This window comes from Perognathus longimembris, chromosome 21 (genome assembly GCF_023159225.1).
Source record: "Perognathus longimembris pacificus isolate PPM17 chromosome 21, ASM2315922v1, whole genome shotgun sequence".
Taxonomy (NCBI): domain Eukaryota; kingdom Metazoa; phylum Chordata; class Mammalia; order Rodentia; family Heteromyidae; genus Perognathus; species Perognathus longimembris.
In genome coordinates this window covers 18,655,094-18,680,563 of record NC_063181.1, presented here as the reverse complement: position 1 = coordinate 18,680,563, position 25,470 = coordinate 18,655,094, and the positions used below count along the sequence as shown (strand labels likewise).

The following is a 25,470-nucleotide window of genomic DNA, read 5'->3' as shown; positions in this document are numbered from 1 at the left end:
CTTATAAATGTGGTATATTTTATTTTGTTCACACCACTAATTAGAAGTGTTTGTTCTGTCATTTGTAGCTCCAAACTAATATTCTCTTCCTTGAGTTATTGCCAAAAAACTAAAAAAGAATAACATAGCCGATGAATCTTTTCCAATTTATAGAATGTGAATATAGCCTTCTTTGGGTGACATGTTGTATGAGATAAGGCTAAACAAAACCAAATTGCAACTAAGAGGGAAGAACAAGGAAGAGGTTGCTGAGTCACTGACTCATGGAGATTATAAGGCAAAAAGTAAAGGGTCGAATCCTATCGACAAAACCCTATCCAGTCTAGGTGGAGTTTCTGAAACAAGAATGAACTTGAATTCGGATGTGTTCAAAGAACTGAAAGAAAGCCAGTTTAACAGACAAAGGGAAAAAATGATATAAAGACATAGCTCAGATGATTCAAGACCTTTTCAATAAAGTGTGCTCAGAAAAATCCAAATTTAGCCATGTTTTCATTGAAAAATTGCAGTAATAGCCTCTTTTACTCTCTTTTAATATTCTCTTTCACAGGAAAAATATCTTGGTTTGGATAATATATTCTAGCGTTGATTTTGATAATAAATTTCCATGTTAAAGAATTTGGACTGTATTCTGAATGTAATAGGAAACAATATTTTTTCTCTGTGTGAAGAATGGCAGGCATTTGCAATTCGCTTGTTCTTTTATCTGTTAGTTTCTCTTATTTCTTTTGCTAGGTGAATTTAGAAAATTCTTTCTGAATTGGATAGAAAGGTTATTCGGCCTCAAAAGAACAGATAAAAGCCCATTTCTGCCTCCTCTGATCCATCTGACATTTTCTCTAACACTATTTTTCTCCATGTGGGATTTCTCATCTAGCAATGCAGTTAAAATATATAAGCAATCTTGCTTATATTATTTGTGGGTTTAAGATATTTTTGCTTATGGTACTTCTTTTTAAATATTTTTGAATTTTTTTTTCACATAGTTGTACAAGGGGGTTTCTATTTACATGTCCTTTCCTGTGTACAGTTCAGTTAAATCATAACCTCCCCCTTCCACCATTCTCCTCCCCATGGCATTCATTTTCAAATCTTTCTGATTTATTTTGGCTGGTTATAAAGACTTCTAATCTTCTAAAACTTAATCCGATGTCTGTCTGTGACTATGAACAACTTGCTCGACCTTTTCTTTCTTTCCTTCTTTCTTTCTTTCTTTCTTTTTTTTTTTTTTTTGGCCAGTCCTGGGGCTTGGACTCAGGGCCTGAGCACTGTCCCTGGCTTCTTTTTGCTCAAGGCCACTCTGCCACTTGAGCCACAGCGCCACTTCTGGCCATTTTCTGTATATATGGTGCTGGGGAATTGAACCCAGGGCCTCATGTATAGGAGACAAGCACTCTTTGCCACTAGGCCATATCCCCAGCCCCTCGACCTTTTCTTTCTTTCTTTGCAAAATGGAGCTGTTCATATAATGAGTTTACTAGGCTTGTATTTATCTTCTTGGGATGCTGGAACAAGATAGCACAGATTGAGTGCCTTAAATACAATTTTAAAAATCCACTTTGTTTCAGTGCTTGAGGTTCAAGATGAAGATTCTCCCAAGATTTGTTGTTGTTGTTTGTTTGTTTCTCCTTTCCTTAGCTTATAAATGGCCATATTGTTCCTGTGTCCCATCAAGGCCTTTTGTTCTATGTGCATGTATACAGGCATCTTTCTAGTCTTTTATCTTTTGATGGCATCAGTCCTATGGGATTAAGAACAATCCTTATGACCTCACTTAGTTTCAAATGCAGTCTCAGTGGGAGTTAAGGCTCCAACGTATATGTTTTAAGTGGCACAGAGAATTGAAATAGCATTTCATTACAAGTGCACTTACTATTTAAAAACTAGAAATGATGACTTGGATAAGCATAGTTTATGATGAAATGGCTGCATGTATTATAACAGTCTACAAGAAATGAAAACTTGTAATATGATTTAGTTGCTTTACATTGGCAGCAGGTGGGGGCATTGTGTTCTATATAAAATGAATGCAAAAGAAAGCATCTTTGACACAAGTGGTACTTAGTATTACTTGATAGAATAACCCAGCACAAGCAATAATGTGTGATTGTTATCTTTATCAATTCAGAAAACATCTTAAATTTTACTGCCACCACCATAATAGATACTGTTATTAGATATACCATTTCTATTAGAAAGAATATTAATCTTATCGTCTGTAGTTTGTAACTATTAACTGCATATGAACTACAGCATCAATGTATAGAATTTAGTGATACCTTCTTTTATTACCACCACTTTTTATTTTATTGGAACCAAAGAATTTTAGTGGGAAAGAACCTAAATTTTGTCCATAATTATGGTGTATAGAGAGAAAGAATAAGAATACATATGGTAGTGAGACTATGATAATGTTCATGTGCTACATGAAGATGTTTCAGTCAATAAAAGACTATACATAGTGGCTCCAAAGATTATGATGGGGAGAGTGATACCAAAAATTTGGTCCCTAGACTTGCTGTCAATTCACAATGAGCAAGAACAAGATTTGGGAGAAAAGGAATCAAATGTTTGTTCATTTGCAAGTAAAAACAGGAATACAGTATGCCTAGCATTTTTAAATAAATGCAGTCCCTTGTTCCAAGTGGAATAATTGTATGTTCAGAGAAAGCGCCCCCCCCCGCAACATTTGGTTCCACTTATTTCCCATTGGCTCCACTGTCCAATTTATTTATTTATTTATTTATTTTTATTTATCTATTTTTTTTTGCCAGTCCTGGGGCTTGGACTCAGGGCCTGAGCACTATCCCTGGCTTCCTTTTTACTCAAGGCTAGCACTCTGACACTTGAGCCACAGCACCACTTCTGACCGTTTTCTGTATATATGTGGTGCTGAGGAATTGAACCCAGGGCTTCATGTATATGAGGTGAGCACTCTTGCCACTAGGCCATATTCTCAGCCTGCACTGTCCAATTTATTAAGTTGCATGGCTCCCTGGCAAAAGATTTCTTACTCTAGGGGTAAGAAACAATGGCTCAAAAGATGGCTGTAAGCATATTAATTTTGACCTCATCAGTATGGGAAATAAAGGATAATAACAGAAAGGAAAAGGAAAATGTTTAGTCAAATGAGCAGTTCAACAAAACAAGCTGCTAGTGAATTCATTTTAGTTACCATGCTAAGAAATATGGCCTGAGTATCCTCAAGGATGTATTCCCATTATACTTGTCCCACTTTCAATTTTTGCTTTCTATTTCTATGGAAAAGGAGTGTTAAATTCTTCTGATTGCTTCCTCCTAGTGGCGGCAACAGTATGAGATGCTTCTGATGGACGAAGCATCATAGAAGACCCTAAGTCTCCCGACAGAGGTTTTACTTAGGCAGGGTGGTTTTACTTAGGCAGGGTATATAACGAAGTGTTATGTGAAAAAGTACATACATTGATTCTTTGATTAACATGACAGTAATAAAACGCACATAATAGGAAAGATTCAGTACCTTTGGGATCCAAGCAAACAATCCCCAAATTCCATCTGTCTGTCCAGCATCCAAACCATCTAGCATGGTGGTGTGATGATGACATGTTTGTTGGCAGCAAGTAGCACATTGTCTACTCTTGGAGGTAATGATCAGGTCATAGCTATTCTCTGTGGACAATGTTTTTGGGGAATGTTGAGTAGAATAAGAAGCTGTTTTCTCAAAACAATAACCCACAGAAATAAAAATTCTTTAGTCTTTGATGAATCTGGTGTCAAGGGACCTAGGCTTTATTTTTGGAATGTGAGCCCAAGAGTTATGTTTCTGGATGCAATCCTATCTAGTTGTCTTCAGAACTAAAGTAAGGGTTGAGAAATTTTCTTCCACTCTTGAGTAAGAGCTCCTAATGCTCTACTCTGCCTTTTATATACAATGGTACATTTACCTAAATCTTGAATTACTATTGTCAGGGAAGATACATCTTTAAAGCTTTTTGATAAACTTCTTATTGTGTTTCTGTCAATTCAGGAGTTCACAATCAGCTTCTTGTAGTGCCTTCTTGCAGTGCTTAACAATGAACCTAAAATTGAGGATCCAGATCGTATGAAACCCAGCTATGACCAGAAAATTCGGAGTTCTTTCTTTTGTTCAGGGTATCCCGGATTTGAAGACAGATTGTGTTTCTCAAACATAAAAGTTCCCTTGGGTCAGAATGTGTCTGTAATATTCTATCATTTGTCAAAAGTGCTTTGAAGGATTTTAGTGTCAGAAAGCCCTGAGTAGAAACCCTTTCTCCATAGTCTCTTGGCTTTATTCACTTTTAGAAGTGACTCTAACTCAGGATCATCTGTTTCAGATGCTCATGTGACAGTTACAGCACATACTATCAATCCAGGCTAGACTCTATTTTGAGTCTGATGATATCGCCTCACCTCTGAAAAGTCGCCTCCAAGTTGTTTAATGGAATTGGTCCATTTTCATTGTCTCTTATCTCTAGGATGAGATTTGTCCTGATTAGTCTTCTCCTCCTACCAGGATTAAATAACCTGTCCTGGTTGGTCTTAAGTTAGGGGAGTTGTAGCAGATAGCTGGGAGTCAGTGTCAATAAGACCTTTTTGACAGAATTCAAGCCCTAAGGGGTTTAGAAAGAACAGGTTTACCTGAAGTTCCCTCGAAAGTTTAATTCTGCCTTCTTGTACAAACTAAACTAATTTCCTATGCAATAACAATTTATGAAAACCGATTTGTTAAGAGATCCCAAAGTACTACAGAATACAACTGGATCCAAATTGTATTTATGGCAGAATGGAGCAGATTATTTTTTCAAGTGAATTATTAGATCCTTTGTCAAAAACCTTTAAATTCACCAACCATAGCAGCCCCTAGACCTGAAAATGCCTTTTTTTATCTTTGGAATAGCAAAACAAGGTATGAATTAATTTCGGTTTTTGTCCTCCCTTAATATTGATTCTGATTGGGTCTCAGAGCAGCCTAAGGCTTAGAATTGGTGTGGCAACCAGAAAGAAGGCAAAGCTACACCTAGAGGGTGTGAAATTGAGCTCAGGCCAAAATTAGGATTAAAGAGATTCATTATACTCAGTTTAGCTATTTCTTCTTCAGTAGTTTCTCCTGGGGTGTGGCGTTCTTTGCTCACTCCAGGTTTTCATTTTCTTTGTATCAGCACATTTTAGTGTTTTGTGTTGCCGTGTGAATACATGATGTGCATAAACCCATGAGGATTTTCATTCTGTTTAAATACTTTTTGAAACTTCTTGCAAAGTTGAATATCAATTCAAGTTCCATCCGTGGGCCAGGTCTCCTCACATCCCAGCAAGAACATCAGCTTTTTATAAATAATAAAGAGGTGTAGGTATGTTTGCCATTGAGGAACTGTGGATCAAATTTGCCTATAATTTTCTTTTAGAGTTTGAGTTACTTTTGCTTTAATATCCATGAAACTAAGTACTATGAGGACAAAGATTATCTTTTTTTTTTTTTTTTTTGGCCAGTCCTGGGCCTTGGACTCAGGGCCTGAGCACTGTCCCTGGCTTCTTCCCGCTCAAGGCTAGCACTCTTCCACTTGAGCCACAGCGCCGCTTCTGGCCGTTTTCTGTCTATGTGGTGCTGGGGAATCGAACCTAGGGCCTCGTGTATCCGAGGCAGGCACTCTTGCCACTAGGCTATATCCCCAGCCCAAAGATTATCTTTTTTAAAAATACACTGATTGCTCAGTTAAATCACAGAGGGAACTTATGTATTTTTTTATGTATGAACAAACACCACAGCTGTTCTTTCAAATCTTTCCCCCCAGTTTGTTTATTTTTAGTACTGCTCAGACTAGCTAAAGAAATGCAAGTTAAATGAGTAATTTTCTTAATATTAGTATATACTATAACTGTCCATCAAACTGTCAAGAATTAATGCCTGTTCTTCTGTCATGTTTATTGATCAAAATATTTCAAGTGTTTTTACCCACCATCCTCTCAATACATTTAGTCATAACATGTCAATTACCATTGGTTATTGAATATGTGACAATGAAGCTGTAGCTTCTTTCCTTCATTCTTATGCTAATATACTTTTAAAGTCAAAATAATGTTGAGAATTATTCCTTTCCTATGCCACTAACCCTTTGAGAGAATCTGAAGATCCTTACACACTCACTTGACACATTCTGGGGAGAATATATCTTCTACATTTGTACTTTTTCCTGTGTATGGAGACTCCAGTAATATTTCCCAACAACTCCTTTGGATTTCCCTTCTTTCCTGAGCCAAAAATAAAGTAACTCAACTGATAAATAAATATTAGAGAAATATGCAGATATACCTCAGATTCTCCGTATTCTCTGCTCTTAATTGGAGCTAGCTTCTGCCCAGGGAGGAAGAGATCACTTCTGGTCCTGCAATTCTTATTTGTAGATATGAGACTCAAGTGGATGATATACTTCAACCCTGTCTTGATGCCTCCCAAAAATGAGATGGTGCCTCCAGAGTAAGGTCATGTAATCAAAGTTGAGATTTGTTGAAAGGTGGCATATGTTTAGTGGATGTTGGGTGGCCACATGACTTATTCATGACACATTGCTAGAAGAATACTTAAGTCTATAGAGCATTCAGGATATTTCAACAGCACTCTCCTTGGAACTAGTAAACAAGGATCTACTCTATATTGTTTAATGTGTTTCATTGTACACATATCGTTCATGTATGAACAATAACAAGGCCTTTCTCCAAAGAGGTGGCATTGCCTTTATAATATAAATTGATTAAATGCCCTAGCAATGTTGAATCACATTGATTCAGTTTCTGAAAATGAATTTTCTAGAGCACCTATACCACAGCCATCAAGGGTTAGTGTATATCTGCAAGGTATTAATATGAGGAATTGGGTAGTAACATATAGTATTAGGGTTCCCAATCTTGGTAAGCCTTCAGCTTTTACTTCCCTTTCCCCTGAGAGACTTAGGAGTATTGTTTAATCTCTCGTATTGGAGTTTTCTACACCAAGCCACACACCATGTTCAATTCTCTATCTTAGTTATCAACAATTTGTTTTTGTTATATATGTTTTTATTTGAAGGAATTCTTAAAAAACACTATATATATTCAAAATACTTTTAGATAGTAATTTAACCAGTTTTAAATATGAACTTAACCTACTTAATCATTTCAACAAATCACGGGCATATGCATTATTAGTATATGCATTTCAAGAGTGAAGAAACACAAGTTGAAAAACTTTCTTAGGTTACAGGCCTAGAGGTAGCTTTCTACCTCTGCCTGAGGTAATGGGACAGGAGTTAATCATTGTTAAAACCCTGTGAAATACAGTTCAAGCTTAGTTCCTCATAAGCCTTGTGGTAACTCCATTTGACCTTTTCCTTTCAAGTGCTGAGACGTTGGAGCCAGGAGAGATTAATGGCTTAATATTAGCTGTTAGTTACTTCCCTGGGACAATTGTTTGGAGCAAAGAATTGCCAGCTGGGCAGCGAAATGGCCCTCCTGCTAACAACAGCTACTTTGAACCCAAAGCATGACTCTAACTACAAAACAAAGCAAAAAGAAAACAAAGCAAAAACAAAAAACCAAAAACCCACACACCCCATTAAGCATCCCGCACTGGATTTTTGCCTCTACAAGCCTCAATAAATTCTAGAAGATCCTACAGATTTTTCCACCAAAGCCAATGGCAGTGGCCACTTCTTTTCCCAGGTGGCCCTGAAGGAGAACTATGATTGGTAGAAAGTCAATACCTTATTAGCTTATGAGACTGTATGATGATGCTGATGGGCTGTGCTGTGATTGGTTCCCATGCCGGTCTTCATTTGCATGAAGGGATTGCTATGCTTGAGGAAGGCAGCCTGGTCACATCCCCCTTACTAGTTATATAAATAATAAAGTTGCTTAGCTCTCTTTCTAAGCAGCTAGGGGATATCCTCCTTCAGTGCTCCCCCTGTTACAACATGTCCAAAAAAGACTTCTCTCAAGTGGTCTTCCTTAACCTAATTTGATTCTCATCAAAGTACAGTGCCTGAGATGGTCACATGAAAAGAAAAGAAGCTGTGACAGAGATGACAGCAATGGCAGGGCAGTGAAGACAGCAGCAGGGCAACAAGTGGCCCTTGTTAAGCAGGTGTCTCCTCTGTCAGCAGCCAATCAGAGCTGTGCACTGCAGTAGGGGCTTGGCTTGCCTAGGTGCCACAGTGGCAGAGTTAAAGCAGAGGCTAGGCAGCTGAAATTGCCAGAGAATAAAACTGATAGCAGCTGGCCAGTGGGGGAAAGAATTGGGAAAGTGACTTCATTGGCCACTGATCTCAGTGGTGAACATTGTAACACCTACCCTTGTTGAAAGCTGTAAAATGCCTCCAACTGACCTTGAGGTATGGAAGCCCATGGCGGGAATCATAGAGGAGATGAAGCTGATATGTGAGAGGATGCCATATCCTGCTCCCCTCTATCATCCACTGATACTGCTGTCAGACACCCAGCAAAGGCATGAAATAACTGGAGATGCAACTCACGTACCTGTGATTTCTACCTGGGTAGAACAGGAGGACCCACCTCACCTAATTGATAGTAGGAGAGTTATGATTTAAACCCAGATTTTCTGGTTCTAGAGGCCATGTTACCTGTCTGGAAGTGCTTATATCTAAAAAAAGAAATACCTTCCAACCTACCCTCATGCAAGGCCCATTAATTAGGATGGAGATGTTCAGTGTTGTAAATTACTGTACAAAACTGAGCAAATATGAAATGCACTTGCTTGATTAGCAAGGTTACTCCACAAAAGAGACTGTCCACAGTCAAAGATAAAAGGAAGAGTCCGTATGAATATACATAGACCACAATTAATTCCTGAATGTTCACCCACTGACACAGTGAGTGTACAATTTTCCAAATCCATGTCAGAAATATGAAAGAGGATTACAAGTGCTCCTTTCTTTCCAGTACCCTCAATGTTGTCTTAGCATCCACATTCCCTTGACATTACAAGAATAATCTGATGTTGGGATCACTGACCTCACTGAAACACCTGTGTATCTTTTTCTACAAAATACTGTCATGTTTGCCACCACTTTTGATGCTATTGCAGACAAAAGCCAGAAGGGGGAGCTCTCAAATGGAGCTCTTGAGAGGAGCTTTGATCAACCCAGCCCCTGGAGGTAGTATTAAAAAAAAAAAGTCAAATATAACTGGAGGGAAAAAAAGCATCCAATTAGGAAAACAAAGAGAAGGTGTAAAGGCTACCTTAATATTGAGGCTATTTGTCAAGTGAAGGCCTCTTTCGTCTTTTTGTTTACATGACGAGTATTAAAAAAGCAAGATAAATTGCAAAATTTGGAGAAAAATACTATTATGTAAAAACTGGTTATGTATATGTGTACATATATATGTATGCATATGTATGTAATCATATACATATATGCATATACACATAGGTACACGCACACACACACACACACACACACATATACCTCATTTTTTGGTCACCCTGAAAAACATATCATACATTAGAGAAAACATAGTTATTTTGGGCTATTTGCACACATCCTTTATTTTTTTAAGCTTAACAAGTTACAAAACACAGCCAGTTCTCTTCTGTAAGTAGGTAAAAGTTGCCTACTTCTCAGCTGGGTGTAGTGGAATGAAGGAAAGGAGAATCTACCAGATAAAGTTCATGCCAGGTAGCTGACATGTGCCTAGGGCTAGTTTTATAATACTTGCTATTCAAGTACCATCCCTAAATATCTATAATGTGGACTTTGACTATTTACATACTTCTAGGTTATGAATGACTACTAGGGACCAGTTTGGAACTGAATGGTGGACAATTCACAGATATATTCTAAAGCTACTCTTTGCTCACTTTCTATGGAGAGTGGTAAGAAATGACATCTAAAAAGAGTATATTGAAGCTAATATGTTCAGAGCATAGCATGCACATGTATGAACATGTCATACCATGTTATTTTGTCTAATTAACATACACTAGTAAAACATTAACAACAAAAATGATGACAGTACATTTGTTTATACAATCCCTTCAAAAAGCTCATCTGGAGACTAGTATTGTTTTTACTAAACAGTTTTAGATTTCAGGCCTAAGGAAAATATGCTGAAATGACGATTTTTTCCTCTAAAACTTCATAACTAGGGTTCCAAATTAATTTGAAATATGAAAATTCAAACCAGTACATCTGTTGTCAAAGAAACTATACTCATAGGATCCTAAACTAGGTCATTCACAGACTTCAACTTTATTAAAAGACAGCCACATTCCAGGGTCAATGATAATGTTTTATCCCTTAGTAAAATAATATTGCTCCAATTACCATGTTGAAATTTCTTTTTTATGGTTAGAAAAAAATCTTTAGTTCTACAAATTTAACAAAGCAGTTGATGAACACATTACATCTTGGTCAATGTCAACCCTTTCAACATTCTCAGCCAGGCTTCGCTTACTCCCTCTTTCCTTCCCTCTTCCCCATTTTGTAGGCTATACATTGAATTCTTGAATGCATTTTCTACCTCCCTTCTCCTCTTCATTCTTCCTCTTTCTCCTTAATACCATTCCACCTCTTTCAAGTACTGGTTTCCTGGTGTTTATTTTGCTTGCCTTTGCCTTTCTAAGGAATTACACTATTTAAATTCTTCCTTGAATCTACAATATTCCAATTCATATGTTTGTCTGTCCTTGCATATTTGTCAAGGTAGCTAAATCTAGCTTCTACATATAAGGAAAACCATGTATCTTTAGCTTCTCTGAGCTTGAGGATCTCCATGATGTCATTCTACTTCTATTACGCTCCCTCCCTTTAGAGAGAAAGGATTCCTTTCCTGTCTCTTTTGAATATGAAATGGTTAGAACAAATCCTTAATTGCAAAAGGTCTGAATGGAGTGTGTTAGCTTCAGCCCTCTGAAACAAGTGTTTAGTCAAAGCTATTTATACCCTGCACATGGCACCATTGTGTACTGTGAGTCACAGGGTGTGGTACACAGCAGCCCAGTGGGGAAAACTACACAACCTGAACATTTCTGTACTCACGTTGGAACAATACCAAGAAGAACTGCAGTGAGGACAGTTGGACTTGAAATCTTTGTACTTCCATTTCAAGATGTATAATATCTTGCAAATTGCTTATCTTTCGGGGGTTTCTTTCTTTTTTTTTTTTTATCTGTTTGACAGAAAGGATAATAATGAACATTTACTCCTGAATATACAGTCAAACCAAATAATAGAGTAGCTCTTATACAAATTCTCCCCACCAATAATATAAATAAGATTATAGTTATAATCATTTTGAAACTGTATCCTTTATCAGATATTAAGGATATCTAGTAAAAATATGAAATATTAATAGAGTTCTACTGTGTAGGACAAGAAGATTATGTCATAATATCTGAAACTATGTCAAGGATTATGACAATGTGCTCTGGTTCAGCTTTATGAAGTATCTATTTCTGTGAGCACAGCTTTTTGGCAAGTAAAATAAACAGAATATAGTAAACAGAGATAAGATAATTTAAAATTAATTTCTGTGAAGAATTTCAACTTGAAGTATAATTTTTTTGCTTTTATCTAATATTCTCGTGCATTCTAAACACCTTAAGTTTTCCAAACATTCAATTTTAAACATCCAGTGTATTCTCAACATCTAAACGTTCCATCTGTCATTATTTCTCATGAGATTTCATAAAACACAAACCAAAGGGTGAGTTTTCTGGATGTGGAATGACAGGGTCATGTTACCATGCCCAGCTATTGGTGTTGAGAGGAGACCTTTAGACCTTTTTTCTGCAGGCTGGTCTGGAACCACAGTCCTCCTGTCCTTAGCTTCCTTCATAGATGGAATGACAGGGGCATGACACTGTGCCTAGCTGTTGATTGAGATGGAGGGTCTCATGAACGTTGTGCTTGAGCTGGCAATGATTTGCCTGAACTGTTGTTACCCGCTTAATATTTGTTTCCTAATTAGCTAGGATTCTAGGCATCAGCCATCAGTACCCAGTATGACCGTATTTCTAAGAAAGAGAGAGAGAGAAGAGGGAGGGAGGGAGGAAAGAAGGATGAAAGGGAGGGAGGAAGTCAATTTCTGAAGTATGACAAAAATAATGGTACTATACAGTACTATCCTGGGATACAAAAGGATTGAAGACACCTAAGGAGACTTGAAAGAAAACAGGGTCAGAGTCTCAATTGTTTGCCCCTTAGTAACTTTTTTTCATATAAAATAATATTTTTTGAAATGAACTCCAGGAAATGGAAAAAAATTTCTTTGTTTTTGTTTTCTTTTTGTCTTGTTTATTTGTCTTTGAGAAGGTGAGGGAGGGGGCACAGAAATGGAAGGATAAATGCAGCAGTGCTACTCAGAGACACTGTTGAAAAGGAACTGTACAGCTTGTGGATGGAGATGGGAGGGAAAAAAACAGGAGTGAACAAGAGAAGGGATGATATTGTCAAAAAAAAATGTAGTCTTGGGCTGAAAATGTGGCTTAGCAGTAGAGGGCTTGTCTAGCATGCTTGCTGCACTGGGTTCGATTCCTCAGCACCACTAAGAGAAAAAGCCAGAAGTGGTGCTGTGGCTCAAGAGGTAGAGTGCTAACATTGAGCAAAAAGAAGCCAGGAACAGGGCACAGGCCCTGAGTCCAAGCCCCGGGACTGGCAGAAAACAAAAACAAAAACAAACCAGTACTCTTTACCTGACTTATGTATGTAACCCCTCTGTAAATCATCTTTATAGTAACAATAAAAAATTATCAAAAAAATGGCAATTGTTACCTGCTACCTTTATTTCTTTCTGGGAGAACATAAGTGATCACCTCTAGCAACCTCAAACCACTAGGCAACCAACCAAGAGGGAGGTCATTTAGTATTCTAAAAGATTTCTCTGGGTCTACTCAAAACATACAGACAATAGGTGAGCCTGGCGCTTCCTTTACTGAGATAAGCTTCCCACCTTACCATCTCTATCCTTTACAGAGAGTTGCTAAGTTTTTACCATTTCAAAGGGGTGAGTAGGACACCATACCAGGGTAGGATCCTTTTTTCTATAGAAAGTGTTTAAGATAAACATCATAGTTTGTTTGAAAGTTAAAGGAAAGCACCAAAAGAAAGAGAAGCCAGGTGCTGGTGGCTCACACCTGTAAGCCTACCTACTGTAAGGCTGAGATCAGGGTTCAAAGCCAAGTCAGGCAGGAAAGTCCATGAGGTGCTTATCTCCAATTAACCATCAGAAAACCACAAGTGGTGCAGTGGTTCAAGTGGTAGAGTGTTGGCTTTGAGCTGAAGAGCTCAGGGACAGCGCCTAGGCCCAGAGTTCAAGCCTCATGACCTCCAAAAAAAGAGGAGAGACCCACCATCACAAGAGCAGTCTGAAGGGGAGTGGATCTTAGTAGCTTTTGTAACACCTATGTGGTGATCAGAAACAGTACCTAAAATGGACATCATAGCCAATAGGTCTTTATTCTTTGGAAGTTTCTATAAAGGCTAGTCCTCTTAATGTTGATGTCCTAATTCTCACTGCATTCTCTTATTAGACTACTGAGCTAAAAGTCATCAGTGACCTTTCCTTTATTCTCATTCTTGTAGCTCTGACTCATTCATTTGAACTTACTTCTTTTTTTCTTTCTTTTTTTTTCTTTCTTTTATGCCAGTCCTGGGGCTTGGACTCAGGACCTGAGCACTGTCCCTGGCTTCTTTTTGCTCAAGGCTAGCACTCTGCCACTTGAGACACAGCGCCACCTCTGGCCGTTTTCTATATATGTGGTGCTGAGGAATCAAACCCAGGGCTTCATGTATTCGAGGCAAGCACTCTTGCCACTAGGCCATACTCCCAGGCTCCTGAACTTACTTCTATTTTGATTGATGTGTTGACCTTTGCAAACCCTGTCCTGTTTCTTCTCATGTTTTGCCAACTCTTAGCTTTGAATGATCAAAAGGGATCTGATAGTCCATGAATACTCCTCTTTGCCATAAGTTCATTTGTTTTACTCAGATTCCCTATCATTTAATAATCATAGCATGCATATGGCTTATGCCATTAGTTTAGGTACCAAATTAAATGCAATATTGTATACATCGTGTGTGTGTGTGTGTATCTTGTGTGACAGTTACATGATCAAGAATGCCATTTTGTCTATCAGATCATCAAGTGCTTAAAAACAAAGTGTTAGAAGCAACTTGTATGTCAGTTTTAGAGTTGAAACTATATTCGAATTATGATGTTGTTCATAATTAACTTTTGTGGGTCAGTAAAGCTCTCTGAGACCAACCTTTCCTTTTACTAACACTCATAACCTCGACACTCATAACTTGGTCTATCATTCAAGCTATTTGGAAGGCTGAGATGGTTAAGCTCATGGTGCAAGGCCAATCCAAGTAAAAATCATTTCCAGGACAACTTCTTAACGAAAAACTGGCGCAATGTGTGTCATTAGTTATACTAAATATTGGGAAACCTAAATAGACATATCAAACTTATGTTTATGCATATATACATATTGCCAGGTACAGTAAATCTATAGTAATGATATCTGAAATCCCAGCTACTTGGGTAGATGCAAATAGAAAGAATCACTATTGGGCACCAGCCCAGCCAAATCGTTAGTGAGTCCACATCTCAACCAATAAAGCTAAGTGTGCTGGCTCACACTTGTCATCATGGATACATCGGAGGCTTAAGTATGTGAACCATAGTCCAGGCCAAACCAGGAAAAATCATGAGACCCTGTCCCCACATAGCAATAGAGAAAGGGGCTGAAGGTATTTGCTCAAGAGTTATAGTGCCCTCCTTGCATGGGGAAGGCCCTGGGTTCAAATAAATAAAGCAAATAAAGATACAGCCTCTTAATATGGAATACAATAACACATGATACCATGAGTGTATGTGTGTATATGTGCTCACATAGCAAAATTGACCTGCAATCTTTTTTTTTGTTTGTTTTGCTTTTAGTAACACAATGTTGAATCAATTTAAACATTTTGGTTCAACTAGCTCTAATGATATTACGAAAGGTTGGATGTCCTGGGCTAATCAACACAACCTTGCAATAGTAAACTGCAAGTACAGTAGTCTCAATAAATTACTTAAATTACTAAGGATTATTTTAAGGACATGCTAAAGGAAAAAGATTCTATGCATCCTTTATCTAGTAAAAGATTTATTCAAGATGTTAGGTTGTTGAATATGAAAAAAGGTAGCTTCTGATTTGACTTTGATGTGTTTATTTACTGTGAGTTATTTTGTTGGACTTTGATTTTAATTAAGTAATTAACAGATTGACATGTGCAAAATTTATTAGGACAAGGAATAAGAATAGAAATGGAAATAAAGAATTTATGAAAATGAAACTTGATAGCTTGATGGGATATCTTAAATATTATGCAGTAGTGTTGGTTTTTTTTTTTTTTTTACTTTTCTGTTAGTAAAACCAGAAGGATTTAAATTTACCGCATCAGTGACAGCAGCCTTATTAAATAGAAATGCTTCGTAACGCCAAAGAATCCAAGCTGACATAGAGCACTTACTGGTAACAGGCAAGGTACTGAGATGTGACTAAGGCGGGTTTATTTCTGATTGCACTGGTGGGGAATCTGCATGGTGACTCATAGCATTGCCATGGTTCGTGAGCCTCTCCTCCAGCCTGTGGTCAAAGCACCAACATGCCAGGCAGAAGACTCACTGTAGTGTAATCATCATGCCTCAGCCTTAGTGGATGCCAGGAACACACCGTTAATTTGTCTTCCATGTCTTCTAATTAACTGTCACAGTCTCCCAATGCACACTTAAGTTGGACACTTGGTCCAGTTATATAGTGTTTTAGCTTGTATGTTGGCTCTGAAGTCCATTTACACCAAAGTCCATTTACATAAAGAGCTTAGTAATTCCTTTCAAGTTTATTCATCTAATTTTAAGTTTTTGGGAGCTATTCATTCACTGAGGAAAGGAACAACTTACTTCAGTTGATCCATTTATTTAATGGTCATTTCTCCCTTATCATCAGAATGCTTATTAGTTAATATACACAGTATAGAAAAGTCCAGACTGCAGTAGGTAAGCGCGTATCTCCCAGTCTGACCTATCATAAATAAATACATTCCATTTCCTGAGAAGAGTCACTGTTATTTCCTTTTTTTTTTTTTTTTTTTTTTTTTTTTTTTTGCCAGTCCTGGGCCTTGGACTCAGGGCCTGAGCACTGTCCCACTGTCCCTGGCTTCTTTTTGCTCAAGGCTAGCACCCTGCCACTTGAGCCACAGCGCTACTACTGGCTGTTTTTTGTATATGTAGTGCTGGGGAATTGAACCCAGGGCTTCATGTATAGGAGGCAAGCACTCTTGCCACTAGGCCATATTCCCAGCCCATTTTATTTCCTTATACCTATTTTTATTTGTGACTTTGACACCTAACATTTGCTAAAGAACTAACAAACAATATAACAATGAACAACCAATCTGCTGATATAAACAAACAAGCAAACTCCTTGTTTTTTACTTCAGCAAATTTTGTTTTTACTTAAATGCCAAAATATTGTTACTTTATATTATCTGTCTTAATAATTTTTCTCTTATTATTCTTTGTAAACTATTGTGTAAATATGGGTATGACTAGGATGCCATTTATATACCATACCAAACTATTCATTTCATTTCTCATGATTAAATTGGATTGGGATTAGTAAAGATCCTAGGCCTAAAACATCTATTGTTTTAGTCAGTAATTCTATGTCAACTTCTTCCAGGAAGGCTGCTCTGATTTCTTTTAACCAGGATTTGGCTCTTCCTCTTTGTACTTTCATGATACTCTATCCTAATATACATTGTTACTTGATTTCCTGTCCGTTTAGTTGTCTAGACTGTGTGATGCTTGTTTCTAAGACCATCATATTCATCTCTATTTTCCCAGCATCAAGAAAAAAAAATGGTTGGCACATAGTTGATACTTCAAAAGATTCACTTGGAAAGTAAAGATATTATTTATTATTATATTCAAGACAAAACTATTAATCAGTGATCTTCCAATTATAATCACTTATAAGAAAAAAGTTTTCATCTAATAACAAGAAAACAACATGTCTAATTTGACACAGAACATCATGAAGATTCAAGTCACGGACTATACATGATATATTCCATGATCTCCAAGTTATACCATTTAAAAGGCTTAGACTTTTCTCAATGTTTTGAATATTATTTCCATTAACCCATGGGGATTTCACAGACAAAGTCTTCAAAATGTTTTTAGTAACTAGATACTAAGAAGAAAATTTTGTGATATTTACATTTTAGGTCTGGATCTTGATATTTGGAGAAAAGAGGTGTGGTGTCATTTTGTATTGCGAATGGAAAGTCAGGAGTCTTGTGAAACGTGATGCAGTTGCTTCCATGATATATTGTCAGACCAATAGGAGATTGTGAAGAGCTTTTATGGACAGTATAAATATTTGGAGCCGTAGGCATCACTACCAGCTGATATTTTCTTTCCTCAGAACCAGCTGTTCAAGAGTATCTCTGACCAGAGCCAGACAGAGTTGAGGCTTGGATCTAACTAACGACCGACGCAGATTCTTCTGCAGCAATGTCGGTGTTAGAAGAAAGCCGACCATTTGCTCAACAGTTATCCAATGTCTACTTCACGATCCTCTCACTTTTCTGTTTTAAGCTTTTTGTGAAAATCAGCCTGGCCATCCTTAGCCATTTCTACATCGTGAAAGGCAACCGCAAGGAAGCGGCCAGGATAGCAGCTGAATTTTATGGAGTAACTCAAGGACAAGGTAAGTTTATGACTGCTCTCCTGTTTCAAGTGGAGTTTAACTGGCATTTGATCTGCACTCCAAGAAAACATCACATGTTTTCTTTATGGAAGATTCTGTAAACTGTGAAGGAAAATTCTTGTAACTTACTCCATGGTATCATGAAAAACAAAATTGTTTTTCTGTCTAAATGTTAGGGTTAAAATCAAGGCACCATTGGAAAAGAGACAAATGAGGCACACTTAACATATTAAAAAACTTAAACATTTCATTTACCAAGTCATGGTTTGAGAGATTAATTTTAAAGGCAACTGATTATACTTCAGTGATTATGTAGCATGTGCCAGCATTTTAAAATTTATCAGCATTCTAACATATATATGCATGTACATATGATCATGATTATTAAGTAGAGAGAATGTCAGATTTTATTTTAGTCAATTTTGCTATTTGATTCTAAATTGAAGTACATATATGAATATTTATGACATGTCTTTTCCTAAAGGTGTTGCTATTGCTTCCCTCAGTTGGAGAAAATTTGATTATTAAAAGATAGGAACAAGAGTTAACAAATTTTAAATGTGTGCAGTCAAGTACATCTGTGTTTTCTTAAAATAAATTGAAGTATGGGGTGAAATGAAAACAATATTATTCAGATTTAAAAATTTTGGAAAACCATCTACAGTAAAAATTATCTAGAGATGGGCTTCAAATGGTCATTTTATTTTTTGGTAACTTCAATGACTTTCTGATTTTAAATGAGTCAGACATGCATGAACATTTTATAGTACAAATATCTCCAAGGCAATTGAAATATGCAGCATTGAAACCCAATATCGTGTAATTATAAACAGCACTTTAAGCTTTTTTTCTTTCTTTCTTCCTTTTTTCTTTTTGCCAGTCCTGGGCCTTGGACTCAGGGCCTGAACACTGTCCCTGGCTTCTCTTTGCTCAAGGCTAGCACTCTGCCACTTGAGTCACAGTGCCACTTCTGGCTATTTTCTGTATATGTGGTGGTGGGGAATCGAACCCAGGGCTTCAAGTATACAAGGCAAGCGCTCTTGCCACTAGGCCATATCCCCAGACCCAGCTTTTTTTTCTTAAAATTGATTTTCCTATGTTCTTCAATTTGTGACATAACTCATTTTGAAATCTAGGTTACCCTATTGGTTTGTGGAAAGTTGAATGAAAATGCAAAATCTTTTGTGGTATTGAGACAGATAAGAGTATATTTGTACATTTTTTGAGAAAAATTGCTCTTGTTTAAAGTAAGAAATTTATATACTAACTCAATGTGACGAAACTCTAAAAGCCATGGAAAATTGATGGGGAAGATGAAGTTTTGACGATTTAGACAATACTCATTCTTTTATCTACCAGCCCTACTGCACAGTAGGTATAACTACTTAAAGGTGAAATTCTTACTACATAGTCCAATGGAAAGTAATAAAAAATTCAGTTAGTAAATAGAATATTTGTATACCAAATAGGAAACATAGAAATCTAGATTTTAAAACAAACAAATAATAACAACAACCAAAAGAACAACCATCACTTTATTTCTAGATACAAGACTGAACCAATTAGGAGATCATGAGGGAGTAAAATTTATTCCCACAAATAGCCTATTGGTTATTACCTCATAGTCAAATAGTGTATGCTATAAGAATTACCTTACATAAAGCAATGAATTCATAAGGGGTGATGGATACTTTTTTTGGTACATATTTACAAATAAAAAGAGACAGTCTTCCTGTCCTTAAGCTGACTGGAATGTGCCTTGACACAGAAGGCATAGGCTATATAAAATGGCTTCTGTGTTTTGTCTGCTTTCATTCAATATTTTACCTTAGGATAGAATCTTAGCATTCTAGGATTTTACCCTAAGACAGCATGAGAGATACCAGTATTCCTTAGCTTCAAACACATTTCCTAGAAATATAAAATGGGAACAAATTTCTAGAAAGCTTTGTATCCAGTTTTAATGTTAGATTTATTTAACAAAACTCTTGGCTATAATACATTAATCTTTTGTTTGTATCTTATCTTTAGATCTATTCAATCCATTAGTTTCATCCTTCCTTGAAAAAATTATCACCTTCATTGCACTTTGATCTATCTTTCTTATTCCTGCTTTCAAGGCTTAGCCAAATTGTTCCCTGACATTTATTCTATGTGGAATTTTCCAAATACCATAAAGTTAGAGTATTGTATATTTTCACCTCTTTTCTAATTATAGAACACCCTGTTGACAATAGTCCTTATTTATCTGTGTACTACTGTGAAGAAGCTCATTGTATCAGATCCATATAAAATATTTTTGTTTTCTGTTTTAAGACACTATTTCATCAAATTTGAGAATAAAGCATGATTTAACGCAAGAGGACCAAGAAGCTACGTAGCAGCTAAAATAGATTTTAAAATTACCTTCTTGATCCCTTTATATACTATTTTTTCATCTTGGGAGATGTATTAAACCACCATCATGTTGAAGGGACCTATTCTTTATTGCACTACTCTGTATTATTCTTGCTGTTGAATGTACTAATTAGAACCTCTGTATTTCAGAAGTCAAGTCTATTTTTAAAGGTAGCACTAGACTTCAAGACTGTGAGACTAGCTAAAATGGAAAGGTGTTTTCAGCTGTAATATTAAATAGTACAGAGAACAGATGAGGGTGCGGAGGACAGCATTAACTTGGTGAAGTCATTGCAACAGCTTTGAACATGTGAACTACTCATAGCCCATGGGCTTGTCAAGAGGCAGCATTTCCTGTCTGTGAAAGGCAATTATTTTCAAGTTCAATCTTACATTGAAATAATTCAGTACATCAACCTCCAAGTGTGCAAGATTTAGTTTCAAATATACTAAATAACAAATGGATCTCAGGAATGAAGGGGGCAATTTCATGCTTGAACTTTTAGAGATATATGCAGAGAAGTGGTAGACGCTGAATTGAACCTGGGAGCAGAGACATGGCTTCAGGGTAAATTTGGACTATTGGGAGATTCTAGATTTGTCTGGAGTGAAGAGTTTATGGTGTAGAACAGCAACAATATATTGAGTCTAGATAGGGAAGAATTTGAATGACAGCTCAGCTATATGGACTTAACTTTGACATCACTAAGATTCACGGAGAATTTCAGTATAAATAAGTTTGGAAAACAGATACACATAGATGTGATCTCTGGTGTTGTACAATAAGATCCATTTGCAACAGATAAACCAATTGAGACTTTGCTGTTAGATGAGGCCCTACCCTGGTTTGGTGATATTGGTAAGAATATAGAAGAAGAAAAGAAAGGAAGAAAGAACGAGTCTGGTGATGCCTTTAAATAGCATAGGCTGAAGGAACAGTTGCTGCCTTGGGGTAAGCCAGAGTCTATTATATTAGTAAGAAGGAAGATTAATTAGCCACAGAGGCCAATGTGTGTCATAGGAAGGTAGATCATTAAATGCTTGATGAATCTGGTGTGTCACATACTTTTTGTTACTGTAAAACCAGGAAGTAGAAACAACTAGAAACTAAATTCTAGTCTTGCTTTGTTTGTTTTATGTATTTCAGGGGGGCACTTTTTAAGTCACTAGCCTCCTGATTATGATTTGGCCCATTAATAAAAGAAAATGTGCTAGCTTGTAGACCAGAGAGTGTTAGTTCCCCTGAAATTTAACTCTGCTTGTAAATTAATATATTTGCACCTTCAGATAAATCACTGGTACTTTGTGTTCCTTGGATTGTAAATCTACTTCAGAGATTTGGATTTTCTCCAGCTTTGCTGATATCTCTAGTTTCTGAGTGTGCAAGGCCATGAACACAATTTTGGATTGTAGAAAATTCCTCAGGTGATGAATCTTATTAGATGTGACTTGGGAAATAGAGGGCTGACATTGGCTTCCTCAGGCTTCCTGGCAGAGACTTTTTCTACAGAGTAGAATGTATGCAAAATCCTCTGATAGAGGATTTGTGCTTGTGATTTCATAAGTTTGGTTTTAGGGCTTCTATTAAACAACCATTACTTTCATCACAACTATGGTTGACACCTGGAAATAGGATACACTATAAATATGCTACCTCAAGTCAACTGGCAAAAGAATCTGTCCCTTCAGAGTACATAGCACAACCTAGGTAGGCAAAGCAGCTGAAATTTGACATAATGTTTCATCATTTGTTTTGTCATGAGAAGATGCCATGGCAGCAATGACTTTTATATTTCACCTATTTCTCAGAAACAATTTGTTTTGTGAAGCTGTATTGTTGTTGTGTTGACTGTGAATGAGAGTGGGTATGTGAGGAACATTTCTCAAAATCTTCACTATGAAAACATTCAGGAAGTAAATTTGTCTGATGAAGTCTGTTATATAAATGTATAAAAATACCCTGAACACATTTTTGGTACTTAAGTAAAATAGTTCTACATAGGAATAATAGAAATAACACAATTATTCTTAAAAGACAAAAGATATGACATTATATTTGAAAGTGCTACTATTATTTTTTTCAAGTGGTTCTATTTTGTAGAAGCTCTATTATTATGTTAAATTCCTGAACATTTCTTTTGTAATCCTAAAATAAAAATGAAGTTGGGGAACAAAGTTTAGAAATGACTTTGTCAACTTTTGATATACTCATACTTTTCTTCTTTGATTCTTAGAGACAAAGAACTTGACATAGCTGGTGGTAGCTTAAGAGGAATCAGGTTTTTCTAGAAATGCTCTTTGTATACATTTGTTTTATATATTCTTTTCCTTCCTTCAGTCATTGAAGCACTCATTTAGTACAACTTACACAGTGTTAATTTGTGTATGTATAAATTCAAAGGCTCTATGTTTGACATTAAGAATAGGGTATTTCCCAAAGCACAAGTCCATAGGAGAGAGAAAATAATCTTAAAACAGTACAAATGGTACCTTACAAAGCTAAAAAAAAAGTCTTGCCTGAGATAGTTAGATCAAATCTATACTAAAAATATACATATTTTTCTACTTTGTATTCCCATTTTCCACAATATGTTCTTATCCATAGTGATAAATACACTTTCTATTTCCCATTTCAACACCTTAGAAACTTGTTCACTTCTCAATCTGCTATTGCTTTCTTTGTTATGTTCACCCTTTCTTCTTTTTTGTTTCTACCCTTTTTTCTTTTCATTGTTTTTCAGTACCGTGATTTAAACTCCGGGTCTTGCCCTTTACAGTTTGACTGCTTTGCTGACACATGCCCACTTGAGCCGTGTCTCCAGTTTTTCATTTTGTTATCTATTTTGCAAATGAAGTCTCAAGACTTGTTTGCTCTGGTTGTCCTTGAACCATGAGCCTCTGGATCTTAGCTTCATAACTAGCTAGTTACAGATATGAGGCACAGATGCCTGGCCACCCACCTGTTATTTCTAAATCATATGTGCCTTGCCTAAAGACAGACCAACATTTTGTTGGTAAAATAATTCCTTTTTAGAAGAGGCACATTGTTTATTTTTAGAAAAGGCATGATGTTTGTTCCTTATTTACTAAGGTTTTTTTTGAAAATCAATGATATGTTGGTGAAGAAAGTTCAAGACAATTTGTATAGTATGATAGTTGACACTGACAAAATTTACAAAGTTTTCATATACTAAGGATGGAAAAATCAATGAAAAATAGATCTTATAGGTCTGCTTCTTGTATTATTGTTGCATTATTAAAATCCTATACTTCTAAATTTAAATCAGTTGAGAAGAATGCTTAGATATCATGCTTTTTCTCACACAGTATTATGTGCTGCATGTGTATATATATAGCTTATATATGTTACATATAATATATAACTTTTTAAATAAAAAACAAAAGCTTAGAATAAACAAGCTAAGCCCTGTATATGTAAAACAACCAAACATCCATCAAGTAGAAAATTATGTTAATATATGCTTAGTAGACCAAAAATGGGAAGATCACAGTTTAAGGCCAAACTGGGTAAAATATTCATTAGACTTAATCTCCACAGGAAAAGGTGGATGTGGTGGTACATCCATGCTCTCTAAACAACTAGAGTAAGAAGTATTAATAGGTTCTCAGTCCAGTCTAGCCAAGGAAGAAAAAAAAACTCAACAAGAACCCACCTAAAATTTAGTTTTTCCACTTTATATTTAAAGAGAGCTGAAAAGGATAGAGCCTAGCTCGAAGAGTAAGACATTTGCCCAGCAAGCATAAACCCCTGTGTTTAAATACCAATACCCTCGCCCCCAAAAGAATAATAAAGGAGTGAGGGTTTGTAACACTCACTGTGTTAGTATTCAAGAGGGAAAGGAATTGAGGTCAGATGAGAGTATAAAGCAGTTTGCAGAGAAAGAACAATTTAAGTCAGAATACATTAAGTTCCGCAGAAGTGGAGATGAAGCCAAGCTGAATATAAATAAAACAAGAGAGAAGGAAGGGGAGAGTTTAGAATATAGAAGCAAAAATGGTAGGCTCAAAATGGAACAAAACATAATAAATGTTAGAGAAAAAGGCAGCTACCTGGTGCCAAGGGATTTTTGATCTTCTCAAAATCATACATCCAAAAATAAATACATCAATGACCTTGCCACATAGATTATAATGTCATTAGCGAGTTATGGAAATTGTAACCACTACTGGTGTTTCACAGAATCCTCTGTGTGATGCGTTAATATGAATTTCCTGAACTTCCTGTCAGGGATGATGGAATGCTTTCTTGGTGGGGGCGAACTGTTACCCATCCCAATGGATTCCATGACAGCACCAAGCATCTCTGAAGGAATTTTAGCACATTAAGCAGGTTTTCTAAACTGGAGGAAGGTGAGTCAATGGAAAGCAGGTGGTGTATTTAACATACCTTTTCTTCCAAAGCTACCTTCAAATAGAACTAGAATGGGTGAAGAGAGAGAGAGAAATGAGAGAGAGAGAAGGAAAGAGAAAGGGGAGAGGAGAAAAGGAAAGTCAAGGAAGGGAAGGAAACAAAGAGCTGGCTTAGGAAATGCAGAATGTTTGTTATTTCTGCTTTGGCAGATGCACAGAGAACAAGCATTCCTTCCTTCCAGCCTCCTCCCCTTCTCCCTCTTTCCTACCCCATCCCAGCAATGCTACCAGCAGATGGTGGGCTTCTTAGACTGGAAAAGCTCAAATGATACCAAGTTAGGATGGATAAACTGAAAATTTAACTGTAAGTTTAGGCTAAAGGCATACATATTACAATGATACTGTATCAGTCCTGCAAAGCCTTGTTGTTTTCACTGAGAACAGATCAAAAATTGATTGTCTAAGTATATTTAAGAGTTTTCTACAATAAGAAGGTATGAGAGAACAACGTTTCCATGGACCTCTTTCCTCCTCTTTAACAAAGTGACTCTATTTCCCTCAAGCTTCTTAGGTTGAATATTAGGAGACATTTTCTTCAAAGCGAGGCATAAAATAATGTTTTAAAGTTAAGTGTCCCTCATTTATTTAAATATTATTTATGTACACACACTATTACAGACCACATACTATATGCATCATCACTTCACATCCTTTTCAGTGTTGACTATTTCAATATTCTAGAAATTAGAACAGTTAACATTTTGGGCCTGCCAGGAATGTGCATAACTCTGTGAAATGGCATAAGGCATTCTCTCTTCACTAGGTCAGCTAAAACGTCCATGTCACAACCACCTATTGAGTAAAATAGAAGCCTTCATTGATGCATATACTATTTTCAGAAGGATTACAGTCTTAAATTATAGGCAGAGTATAAACAAGCTGAAATTTAA

General features: G+C 36.5%; 1 protein-coding gene across 1 annotated transcript in view; it reads left to right on the top strand.

Annotated features, from left to right (window-relative positions):
- Positions 1-389: 389 nt before the first annotated feature.
- Positions 390-25,470, top strand: part of Asb5 (ankyrin repeat and SOCS box containing 5) — a 58,072-nt gene continuing 32,991 nt past the window's right edge. The window contains exons 1-2 of the mRNA XM_048330848.1: positions 390-458; positions 17,468-17,752. Coding sequence (XP_048186805.1) covers positions 17,557-17,752 — 196 coding nt within the window. The 5' untranslated portion in view covers positions 390-458; positions 17,468-17,556. The remainder of the gene's footprint in view (positions 459-17,467; positions 17,753-25,470) is intronic.